Raw genomic sequence first — 13,077 nt, forward strand, 5'->3', positions numbered from 1 at the left:
AAAACAGTATTTTACACTTTGTGTTTCTGTGTGGGTGCAAACTGATGAAATCTTTACTTAATATATACTAAATCGATCTTCTGTATATAAAGAGAATTGAAAATGAATCTTGATGCGAATGGAATGGGAGAGGGAGCGGGAAATGGGAGGGGTGCGAGTGGGAGGGAAGTTATGGGGGGGAAAGCCATTGTAATCCATAAACTGTACCTTGGAAATTTATATTTACTAAATAAAAGTTTAAAAAAAAATTTATTTATTTGACAGATAGAGTTAGACAGTGAGAGAGAGAAACTGAGAGAAAGGTCTTCCCTCCGTTGGTTCACCCCCAAAATGGCTGCCTCAGCCAGTGCTGCGCCAATCTGAAGCCAGGAGCCAGGTGCTTCCTCCTGGTCTCCCACGTGGGTACAGGGGCCCAAGCACTCGGCCATCCTCCACTGCTTTCCTGGGCCACAGCAGAGAGCTGGACTGGAAGAGGAGCAACTGGGACTAGAACCTGGCACCCATATGGGATGCTGCCACCACAGGTGGAGGATTAACCAAGCGAGCCACGGTGCCGGCCCCATAGAAAACTTTTTAGAGGGACACTGAAGAGGGGCAGCAAAATGGCATTAAGGGAAGGATTTTTTTTTTTTTAGATGGAAGATGTGTTTAGGTGCTAACAGATAGGTCAGTATAGTTAAAAAAAAAAATCTAAGCATAGAGGGGAAATAATACGAAAGGACAAAGTTCCTAAGAATGTGAGAGGAAAGGGAATCTAGAATAAAGACTACCACAAACTATAAACAGAAGCAGGGATAATTCATCCTTGATACAGGGGGAGAAAAAGTAGCAATGGTACAGATGCAGACAGACAATAGATTAAGTGGTAGAAAGATCAAGTTTTCCCTTTGCAGCAAAATAGGAAACAAATGAGGAGAGGAGAGTAAGCTTGGAGGTTTGGAATTTACAAAAAAAAAAAGGAGTTGTGAAATAGCCACCTTGGAGTGTACTGGAGAACCACGTGGGGTGGCTGGTCTAAAATTTAGAGTAGACTAGTCAATATGGTTGTAGTATTTGCTCTTGTCATGTTCACATGTTCCATGGAAGTCCAGAGCAGATAAAAAGCTAGATGTAACCAATTTGTTGAATTTTCCAGGTGATTATGAGTTAGGGAGAGTGAAAATGGTTGGTTAAAGATCTATGGGGAAGGGACACAGGTTAATACTCAGCCTTTGGCACCAGCATCCCATTGGGTGCCAGTTCTAGTCGCAGCTGCTTCTCTTCCGATCCAGCTCTCTGCTATAGCCTGGGAAAGCAGCAGAAGATGGCCCAAGTACCTGGGCCCTTGTACCTGTGTGGGAGACCTGGAAGAAGCTCCTGGCGCCTGGCTTCCCATCGGCCAGCTCCAGCCATTGTGACTGTTTGGCGAGTGAACCAGTGGGTGGAAGACCTCTCTCTGTGTCTCTCTCTCTCTCTCTGTTTGTGGCTCTACCTCTCAAATATATAAAAACTTAAAAAAAAAAAAGAAAGATGTTTGGGGAGCTAGCATTGTGGCATGGCAGGTTAAGCTGTTGCCTACAAAGTTGGTATCCCATAGGGGCGCTAGTTGGAGACCTGGCGGAAGCACTTCAGACCTGGCTCCCTGCTAACGCACCTGGGAAAGCAGTGGAAGATGACACACATACTTGGGCCTCTGAACCCACATGGGAAGACCTGGATGAAGCTCCTGGCTCCTCGCTTTGGCCTGGCCTAGCTATGGCCATTGCAGCCATTTGGGGAGTGAAACAGCAGAAGATTTCTCTCTCTCTCTCTCTGTCCCTCCTCCTCTGTAACTCTGCCTTTAAAATAAATAAGCAAATATTAAAAAAGAGAGAGAGAGAGGTATGGGCAGAATGATTATGGTAATGAATATGTGGAATCTGGGCTGAATCATGGGAGAGGTAAAGATGAATGAATGAAGGACAGCGAAAAAAATGATCGACTGATTACTTGCATGGCAAAAGAACATTACATTGAGAGTAATCAGAGAAGGGGCTTGAAACTGGGATTTTAGAGGTAAGTTTCAGTTACTAATACTGTTAAAATCTTAGACCTGTAGTTTTAGTTTACAAAGTCATCCTTATCATATCCCAACCTACCAGCACATTCTGTGAGCTCTACTTTCCAAACATCCCCAAGTATAAACTTTACTACCTTATTATTGCAAGCCTTCATCATCAGTTGTTTCAGGTTTTACTGTAGTCCATCCTACAAATAGCAGCCAGAGGATCATTCACAACTAATGAGGTCACATCTCTCTCCTTGTCAAAACACTCCACTGTCTCTCATTTTACTTAGAAGAGAATCAAAAGTCATATAAAACCTTATGTTATCAGGCTCTTGTACACCTTTCATTATCTACCACTCCGATCCTTGCATACAAGAGGTCATCAAAAAGTTCATGGAAAAAGCTATGCATGGATTTCAATTTTTTTTGCACCAAAATAAACTCATTTTTTAATTCTATTTCCATGAACTTTTTGAACTACCTTATTTTGCAGCCTCGTCACATGTATCCTCTTAGCAACTTTGAACTTTTCTCTAGTATATTTCTTTTTTTTTTTATTTTATTTTATTTGAAAGTCAGAGTTAAACAGAGAGAGGAGAGGCAGAGAGAGAGAGAAAGCAAGAGAGAGAGAGAGAGTGAGTTTTCCATCTGATGGTTCACTCCCTAGATGGCCACAACGGCCGGAGCTGTGCAGATCCGAAGCCAGGAGCCAGGAGCTTCTTCCGGGTCTCCCATGTGGGTGCAGGGGCCCAAGGTCTTGGGCCATCTTTTACTGCTTTCCCAGGCCATAGCAGAAAGCTGGATTGGAAGTGGAGCAGCCGGGTCTTGAACCGGCGCCCATAAGGGATGCTGGTGCTTCAGGCCAGGGCGTTAACCCGATGTGCCATGGTGCTGGCCCCTCTAGTGCATTTCTTTTCCAGATATTTTCAGAGATAATTTTATACTTTGTTTACTTATTTCAATTTCTGCTCAAATGTTATCTCCTCAGAGATGCATTCTCTTATTCCCTTTTCTCTTCCCTTGCTTTATCTTTCTTCAGAACATTTATACTACCTGCCATTATATATTTATTTGTTAACATTTTGCCACCCCACTATAAGGGAAATTCATTAAGGGCAGAGACTTTATCTGCTGTTCAGTTCTCAGAACAATGCTTAGAACATGGCACACAGTATATCTCACAAACATTTGTTAATAAAATAACGAGTGACTCAAAAAATACACAAGTTCACTTATTTCTTGATAAGAAAGAGTTCAAAGATTAAACTAATTTTTCTGATTTTCTGAAAGAAAACATTATCAGTTAATTCATTAACTCTATATTAAAAAAAAACAATTTTGAGATGTAATACTCATGAAGTGGTTACCTGGTCTTTGAGAAATTTTCTGATGTTTCGATGGGCTCGGGAACACTCTGTTAATAAGCTGAGAACTGGAGTTAGACCCTCTCTATAGCTGCTTCCCTATAAAGAAAATCACACATGCTACATTAGTTTAGTTTTTAACAGTATTATTTTCTTCCATGTACCTGAGCACATTAATACTTCTTGGTGGGGTAGAGGGGGAGGGTGGCAACTTCATGTTTATGAATGCCTGTTTTTGTCCTTCCTGGATTTTCCTACATTTTCTAGGGTTCCCACTGGCTTAGCCACTGGGCTTAAAGGAGGCAAAAGGTTTTGGTAACCTCTTAAACTACTTTGCTACCTTTTAATACAGTAACATGACAAAGTGAGTTATAGAGCAAAAAAAAATAGCTCAGATTAAGTACAAAATTGAAAATGTCTTTTTGGTATGTAAAGATAACTTTTAGGTATGACAGAAAATATGTCTGTAAGGGGCTAACTTTTTGGACTTATAAAATCTTTACATGGGGCCGGTGCAGCAGCTCACTAGGCCACCCCGGGTTCTAGTTTCGGTCGGGGCGCCGGATTCTGTCCAGGTTGCTTCTCTTCCAGTCCAGCTCTCTGCTGTGGCCCGGGAAGGCAGTGGAGGATGGCCCAGGTCCTTGGGCTCTGCATCCACATGGGAGACCAGGAGGAAGCACCTGGCTCCTGCCTTGGATCAGCGCAGCGCCGGCCGTAGCAGCCATTTTGGGGGTGAACCAACAGAAGGAAGACCTTTCTCTGTCTTTCTCTCTCACTGTCTAACTCTGCCTGTCAAAAAAAAAAGTCTTTACATGGAACAGCAATTAATTTTTTCTTTGTTTTCAGGAACTATTTTCATTTTGGTGTTACATGAACACACTTTTCAGCAGTGAATCAAGTACATTCACTTGGTTTCAGGAATTTATCACATATGGTAATAAAAAATTATAATGATTATATCACCCATCAGTTACAAGTGTAAGAAAAGCTTAGATTTAGAAATCACGCTCTGGTGTGTGTTTGTATGTATGGCACATTCATATGCTTTAGAAATGGCTTCTCAAGGCGTCTATTTTATTAGCCTTACCTTGTCTATTCTCTTCTCCATAAAATTGAGTAAAACATGAATGGCCTCCATATTCATACCATTGTAAACCATGGTATTGTTTTTCAAAACTGTTTCTTTTGCAGCTGTTTTCTCACTGGGCAGTTCATCTAGAGTCGTTGCCTCTTGGGCTGTTTCCTCATGGGTTAATGGACAAATAAGAACATCCAAACAAGAGACCGGAACATTGCTTAAAAGGTTGACTGCATTGCTGAAAAGCAATTTAAAAATACAGCATTTTAATTTGATCGGATAAGCAACAAGCATAGTAAGATCAGAAATTACTTTTTGGAATCAATTAAAATTTTTCTTTTTCAAAATGAACCATTAACATTAGTTAGAATTTACTAAAAGAGAAAATAAAGAACTATTTCAAATACATATGACTAATTACAAAGAACTGATGTTAAATGGACAGACACAATCACATAATGTCATGTCACTTTCTGAAATGCTAAAATAGGAATTAGTGAGCTTTAAAACCAGCTCTTAAATTAACTATGACAACACTGCTAGCTTTGCACTTTTTTCCATGGGGTTTTAGATCCTTTTGTAGATTTACTCGTGTTTTATTGTTCCTTAGATGACAACATGAAGCATTTGTATAGTACTGTATATAAGCAGCTTACCACAGAGGTAACAACATTAAAAACCAAATACTGTAGGTTTATGCTTTGTTCTTTCCAGATGCAGAATATACAATTTTTAAATCATCCCATTTTGGGTAAGACATTTGCAGGAAAAGGGAAATGGTGCTCATTTTCCCTCTTTCATCATTAGGTCTTTAAATGAGGCCAACACAGCTAGCTAGCCTTTCTGCTATGCATTACTGAATACACAGCCTAGGATGCAAACCAGTAGGGGGAACCCAAACCTTGTATTTTTGGCATTCCCTAAAAGTCTTGTTCTGTTACTCTGTGTAGACTAGATTAAAATGATATCTGCAATTTCAAAATTAGAAATGTTCTTAATGAACATATTTTTTCCACACAATATTTCACATGTTCATTTCAAAGGAGAGATGATGTTCTATGCTAACTGGATCTTACATGTCTGTGCCTCAAAACTTCCCGATAAACAACAATGGAAAGACAGGCATTACATTTCCTAGTGACAGAGAAGCAGATCTAAAAATAACCATATCCTCACTAAAAATAAACTCTTGCAAATACAATTTAAAAGTCTAACCACTTGGAAACTAAATTCAGGGCCTAATCCATCGGATGCTGTCTTAATTTAGACCACTGTAGTCTAAAATTTAATTTAGATTATACTGACATCCTAATAAACAGAAGATAAAAATACAAAAAAAAAAAAGTTTTTCTTTCCTTTGCCCTGCAGTGTGGTTCCACTGCCCCAAGAATAAATATTTCCTTTTTTTTTCCCTATGTTATGGAAAAATTTTAAATTGGTAAGAAATCAATCTAGAAAATAGATAACGCTGAACAGTGAGTGGTAATGGACAGGGCATCAAAAAATAAGAACCATGAACAAAAATTAACCAATCCTATGAATAAACAGTTCCTGGTCAAATAGAAACTATTCGATTGTCTTCCTAAAACCTACTGCTGTGGTTGCTACTGTTACACAAAATCCCTAATTTTGGTTATTTGTAAATTATCAAGGGTAGTTGAAATATAATGCTTTCTCCATAAACTTATAAAGAAAAATTTCCAAGCATCTGTAGTTTCTTATCTATAGTTTGAAATGTTTCACTTCTGACTTAAGCAGTTGGAAACTGTTACTGAATACCAAGAAGATTCACTAGGGATAAGAGAAGAACAAAAATGGAACTCTACCTTAGAATTATTTTCTAAAACTATACAAGCCATTCTGAAATGTTGGGATTTTTCCTACACAGGGTAATAGGCTCTGGAGTCCACTGACAGTATGAGTCCCTGAACCTATCAGACAAAACTAAACTGAAAAGTTTAAGATGGGTCGTTTCATTAAAAAGGAATGTTTCCCCTTTAAATTCATTTAAAGCAAACAGTTTCCAGGAGTTCAGTAAATTTAAGACACCAAATGCAGTTTCACTTGATTCAACAAATATTTGGAGGTTTTAGGCTTTTCAAGAAAAGTTCTCATTTTCTCATTTCTTATTAAACAACCAGGTTCCCAAACAACTACAAAATTAATTTTCTGGCTCACTGTGTTTGAACTATTCTTTTTAAGTAAGGAAGGCCAGCTTTCTGAGCTCTGTCACTTCTCTGACAGTTTTATTTGTGGTAGAAGAGTGTATGAAATTCTCCAGCTACCAGGAAGTCAGTGACTATGCACAGATCTGCACAATGGTGTTTGCATTCCTACTCCAGGGGGTAGAAATACTGTGTATATTACTCTCTCCTTTTCAGCTCCGTAGAGATCATTAATCACTGGGACATGACATCCTCCTGCTCCTGCTCCCAGCCCCCTCCTGATATGCAGATTCAAAAGCAAAGCCTATTTAGAACTCCTTAATTCCCCGATTAAAGCCTTGTTAGTTGTGGGAGACGGAAGGCAATCTTAAATCTAGTCCTCTAGCAACTGCTGAACTAAATGTAATTTAACACCAAATGACATTGAAGAGCATGTTAATGGCATATGTAGATTTACAGTAACAAATCTTCCCAGATTATATCTTCTTCCTATTTGAGGCTTTTTTTTCAAGGCTAGCAAGTCTATTTAAACAAATTATAAGATTTCCAAAAGATAGTCCTTCTATTCTCTTAAATAAGAAGTGTTTTCTAAACAATATTTTTTCTTTTGTGGTAAGAGTACTTAACATTAAGAACTATCTTCTTAGCAAAGTATACGATATAGCACTGCTAACTCCAGGCTCTATTGTACAGCAGATCCCCAGAATTGATTTATCTTGCATACCTGAAACCATTTCCCACTCCCTCCAGCCTCTGGTAACCACTATCCTACTATTGGGTTCTATGAGTTTCACTATTTTAGATTCCTCATAAAAGAGGGATCACATAGTATCTGTCCTTCTGTGTCTGGTTTATTTCATTTATCGTGTCTTCCAGATCCATCCTTGTTGCACACAGGTCAGGACTTCCTTCTTTGTAAGGATGAATAATATTTTCTTTATCCATTCATCTACTGATAGACATTTAGGTTGTTCCTGTATCTTGGCTATTGTGAATAGAGATGTAATGAACATGGAAGTACAGACACCTCTTTGAGATAGTGATTTTATTTCCTTTGGATATATATATCCAGAAGTGGGATTGCAGGATCACATGCTAATTCTACTTTTAATTTTTTGAAGAACCTCCATATTATTTTCTGGAATGCCTACACTAATTTACATTGCCACCAACAACATACAAAGGTTCCTTTTTCTCCACATCCTCACCAACATTTTTTTTTTCCAGAAATAGCCATCATAACATGTGTGAGGTGATACCTTATTACAGTTTTTATTTCATTTCCCTGATGATTAGTGATGTTTACTAGCCTTTTTTAAAAGATCCACTTATTTGAAAGGCAAAGTGACAGGGGTGGGGGAAGGTCTAGCTACTAGTTCACTCCTCAAATGGCTGCAATAGGCAGGGCTAGGGTAGGCCAAAATCAGGAGACAGAAACTCCATTCAGGTCTCCCTCGTAGGTGGCAGGAACCCTAGGACTTAGGCCACCATCCATTACCTCCCAGGGGCATCAGCATGAAGCTGCAACTGAAACAGAGTAGCTGTGACTCAAACTGGCTGTCCATTTAAGATACAGTCATCCCAAGTGGCAGCTTAACCCAGTGTGCCACAATGCCTACCCCACTGTTGAACACCTTTTCCTATAACTGTTAGCCAGATGTATGTCTTCTTTGGTGAAATGTCTATATAGGTCCTTTGCCCATTTTTAAATCAGGTTGGTTTTTTGGCTACAGAGTTAAAAGTTTCTAATACACTTTGGAAATTAATCCGTTTCCAGATAATACAATTCAAAATTATATTCTCCCATCCCATAGATTTTTTTAAAATTTCGTTAATTATTTATTTTGCTGTACAGAAGTTTTTCAGTTTGATATAATCTCATTTGTTTATTTTTATTTTTGTTGCCTGTGTTTTTGGTTTCATATCAAAGAAATCATGTCAGTACCAACGTCTCAAGGTTTTTCCCTATGTATTCTTCTCAAAAGATTATTATTTCATGTTTTACATTTATATCTTTAATCTATTTTGAATCGACTTTGTGTCTTGTGTAAAATGATAGTGCAATTTTATTCTTTTATATGTGGAAATCCAGTTTTCCCAACACCATCCATTGAAGAGATGATTCTTTCCCCATTATGTATTCTTGGCACCCTTGTCAAAGATGAGTTGACTGTATATGCACAAGTTTATTTCTGAGCTCTTTATTCTGTTCCATTTGTCTGTATGTCTCTTTTTATGCCAGTACCATATTGTTTTGACTAGTATGGTTTTATAATATTTCATGAAACTATGTAGTATGATACCTCTAGCTTTGTTCTTTTTGTTCAAAATTGCTTTGGCTATTACGTGTCATTTATGATTCCCCACTTCCTCATACTCAAAATAAGGAAGGAAGGAAGAGAGGAAACAGAAGAAAAAAAGTTTTGTTAAAGATTCATTTATTTGCCGGCGCCGTGGCTTAACAGGCTAATCCTCCGCCTTGCGGCGCCGGCACACCGGGTTCTAGTCCCGGTTGGGGCGCCGGATTCTATCCTGGTTGCCCCTCTTCCAGGCCAGCTCTCTGCTATGGCCCCGGAAGGCAGTGGAGGATGGCCCAAGTCCTTGGGCCCTGCACCCGCATGGGAGACCAGGAGAAGCACCTGGCTCCTGGCTTCGGATCAGCGAGATGCGCCGGCCGCAGTGGCCATTGGAGGGTGAACCAACGGCAAAAAGGAAGACCTTTCTCTCTGTCTCTCTCTCACTATCCACTCTGCCTGTCAAATAAAAATAAATAAATAAATAAATAAATAAAAAGAATTTGAGTAGGCAGAACTCAAACCAGCACTCCAATATGGGACATACATGTTTCAAGTGGCAGTTTAACCTGCTGTGCCACAATGCCTGCCTCATATATGCAAAAAAAAAAATTTTTTTTTAAAAAAAGATTCATTTATTTATTTGAAAGGCAGAGTAAGAAAGACAAACAGAGAAAGACAGAAAGATCTTCAATCCACTGGTTCACTCCCCAAATGGCTGCAATGGCTGAGCCTGGGCCAGCCTGTCGGGAGCCAAGAACTTCATTCAGGTCTCCCATGTGAGTGGCAGGTGCCCAAGTACTTGTGCCACCTTCCTCTGCTCTCTCACATGCATTAACAGGGAGCTGAATCAGAAGTGGAGCAGCTGGGACTAGAACTGGCACTGTGATATGGAATGCTGGCATAATAAGTGGCAACTTAACCCTTTGTGCCACAACATGGACTCCCGCAAAAAAGTTTTTAAGATGACAGCTGATAATTCAAAGTTAGGCCATGATGCTAGAATATGAATTCAATGTGAGCAGATTCACACTACTGTGATACTAAAAACAGAATAGTACTAAATCTAGAGAAGACAGAGACACCGCTGCAGTCAGCTGTGCAGCACAGCCTGCTGCTGGCTACAAGCTGCCATCTTACTACATTCAAGGTGCAAAGAAATCCCTGTGCTCCCACTGCTTGCAGTTTTAGCTGACAGGACATTCCACAGTTACCCACTGACTTTACTGCAGCCTGGGGAGCTGACAGGGGCGTGAGCAACCACTGGGCTCGGAGCAAGGAAGCCACATTGCTTCCTTCCCTCCTCTAATCCCACAGAGCACCATGCTTGTCAGGGAAAAGTTATGCAGTGAGCCTCTGTTCCACTCCTACCAGGCATCACAGTCAGAGTCAGGCAATGTGTAGGGCAAACGACAGAAGCCCTACATCCTGCAACTGTGGGAGAGTTTTTCGGCATTAGCCTCAGAGCTACCTTCATGCATTTCAGAAGAGCTGGGGGGTATTCACCTTAGCTTCTGGGAGCTAACACCACAAGTAGCCCATAGAAAAATCTGCTCCACTCTGTGAGATCTGAGTAATGACTCCACCACACTGTGAAACACCAGGACTGTAATAATTCATTCTAGATTTTTCAGTGCCACTGGAATGTATCCCCTGGACTCAGGGAAGAACCTACCTGCATTACACCACTCTGCACTCAGACCCTCGAGAGAATAATCTCCTGCGTACCTTGTAGTCACCCTGTAGGATTGGGGCAGGGCTCAGTTCACATTCCCTAGTCCTAGGACTAGGGCTGTTGCTGTCATAGCCACTGTACCAGTTGGACTCTCTTAGCAGGACCTTAGGAAGGGTTCATCTACCTCACACAACCCTAGAGCCACAGCAATTGGTGCCACAAGTCCTGGAATCACTCAGGTTTGCCAGTAGAACAACGGGACAACAAACCTGTCTCTCTCAGAACCAAGAATGAGGCCTTCGCTATCACAATCACAAGGGGGACTAACAAACTCTCTGTGGACCAAAGATACATACCCTAGGAAACCCATGTTCATCTTGAAGCCACACAGAAATCACTAGGACTTGCAGTAGACTAGACCACAGTGTCACTTACAGTCACAACTGATATTGATTAAGACAAAAGAAATCACTCCAAGACTATACTCCTGGGCACACCTACAGCCAAAGCGAAAGCCAAAGGAATAAGCCAAGCGATACCATGATTTCAACCAACCCATAAACTCTTTTCCATAAAACTTACTCCATAAATAACAAGGGACAACTACACCACATGCACAGACATCAACATGCAGATACATTAAGAAGCAACATAGCATGAGGCCTCCAAAAGAACAATAATCTTCCAGAATTAGATCCTAAAACGAAGAAAAGCTATGAAATGACAGATTAAGAAATCAAAATGATGGTTGTAAGGAGACTCAGTGAGATGCAAGAGAATACAGATAGATTAAAGAAATGAGAAAATCAATGCATGACATGACATGAATGAAACAATTACCAAGGAGACACAACTCATTAAGAAGAACCAAATAGAAATTTTGGAGATGAAATCTTCAATCAGTGAAATAAAAAAAATATGACTGAGAGTTTTAACAGCAGAACAGACCAAGCATGGGAAAAAATTTCTGGCCTCCAGGACAAGACTTTTGAAATAACCCAATCAGACAAAACTAAAAGTGAAAAGAATTAAAAAGAATGAACAAAGTGGGATATGAAATATTGGATAGCATTAAATGATCAAATATTCATATTTTAGGTATTCTTGAAGGAGAAGAAAAGGAAAAAGCTATTGAGAACCTGCTACATGAAATAATAGTTGAAAATTTATCAGATCTTGAAAGAGACGTGGGCATCCAGATACAAAACTCAAAGAACCCAAGCAGACTCAACCAAAAATGATCTTCTCCAAGGTGTATTACAGTCAAATTGTCAAAAGTTAAAAGACAAGGAGAGAATCCTAAAGATGGCAAGAGGAGATATCTAATGAAGCATCTCTAAGACTTAGAACAAGAACAAACCAAACCCCAAATCAGCAGGTGAGAAATAATAAGGATCATAGCAGAAGTACATGAAATTGAAACTAAAAAAAATACAAGAATAACAGAACAAAAAGTTGGTTTTTTGAGAAGATAAACAAGATAGATAAACCTCTAGCCAACTAACAAAGAAAGAAGGAAAAACTCAAATAAATAAAATTAGAGATGAAAAAGGAGACATTACAATCAACACCACTGAAATACAAAGGATGATAAGAAACTATTATGAAGAACTATATGCTAATAAACTAGAAAACCTCAAAGAAATGGATGAATTCCTGAATTCATATAACCTACCAAGATTAAAATAAGAAGATATAGACAACCTTAACAGACCCATACAAGCAAGGAGATTGAAGCAGTAATCGAAAGTCTTCTATCAAAGAAAAGTCTGGAACCTGATCGCTTTACTACTGAATTCTACAAAACATTCAAACAGGAAGTAACTCCAATACTTTTCAAACCATTCCAGAACATTAAACAGGATGGAACTCTGCCAAACTCTTTATAAGGCCAACATCACTTTGATACCAAATCCAAAGACATGTCATGAAAAGAATACAGACCTATATCCTTAATGAACAAAGATGCAAAGATTCTCACCAAAATACCAGTAAATTGAATCCAAAACCACATAAAAAAGATCATACATCATGATCAAGTGGGATTTATCCCAGAAATGCAAGGGTGATTTAACATTTGCAAATCTCAATATATGTCTTAAATGACATCAGTAGAATGAAGAACAAAAACCATATAGTCATCTCAATAAATGCAGAAAAAGCATTTGATAAGATTCAACATTCTTTAATGATTAAAAACTCTACAAATTAGGTATAGAAGGGACATTCCTCAAATTTAAAAAGGCCATATATGACAAACCAACAGCCAATTAGCATACTGAGTGGGGGAAAACTGAAAGCATTTTTCCTCAGGTCTGGAACAAGACAAGGATGTCTAGTTTCACCACTCTTAGTCAATATAGTATTGAAAGTTTTAGGGGTTGGCACTATGGCAACAGCGGGTTAACGCCCTGGCCTGAAGCGCCGGCATCCCATATGGGTGCCAGTTCTAGTGCTAGCTGCTCCACTTCCCAT

General features: G+C 39.3%; 1 protein-coding gene across 8 annotated transcripts in view; it reads right to left on the reverse strand.

Annotated features, from left to right (window-relative positions):
• RIC8B (RIC8 guanine nucleotide exchange factor B) overlaps positions 1 to 13,077 on the reverse strand; it is a 129,311-nt gene that overhangs the window by 52,529 nt on the left and 63,705 nt on the right. For all 8 annotated transcript variants that reach the window (XR_009866959.1, XR_009866957.1, XR_009866956.1 and 5 more), the window contains exons 5-6: positions 4,478 to 4,706; positions 3,394 to 3,489 (exon numbers count right to left, since the gene is read on the reverse strand). Coding sequence is in view for 4 of the 8 variants with exons in the window: in XM_062202975.1 (XP_062058959.1) it covers positions 3,394 to 3,489; positions 4,478 to 4,706 (325 nt within the window). In the remaining 4 variants the exon portion in view is untranslated. The remainder of the gene's footprint in view (positions 1 to 3,393; positions 3,490 to 4,477; positions 4,707 to 13,077) is intronic.

Source organism: Lepus europaeus, chromosome 10, assembly GCF_033115175.1.
Source record: "Lepus europaeus isolate LE1 chromosome 10, mLepTim1.pri, whole genome shotgun sequence".
Classification (NCBI taxonomy): Eukaryota; Metazoa; Chordata; class Mammalia; order Lagomorpha; family Leporidae; genus Lepus; species Lepus europaeus.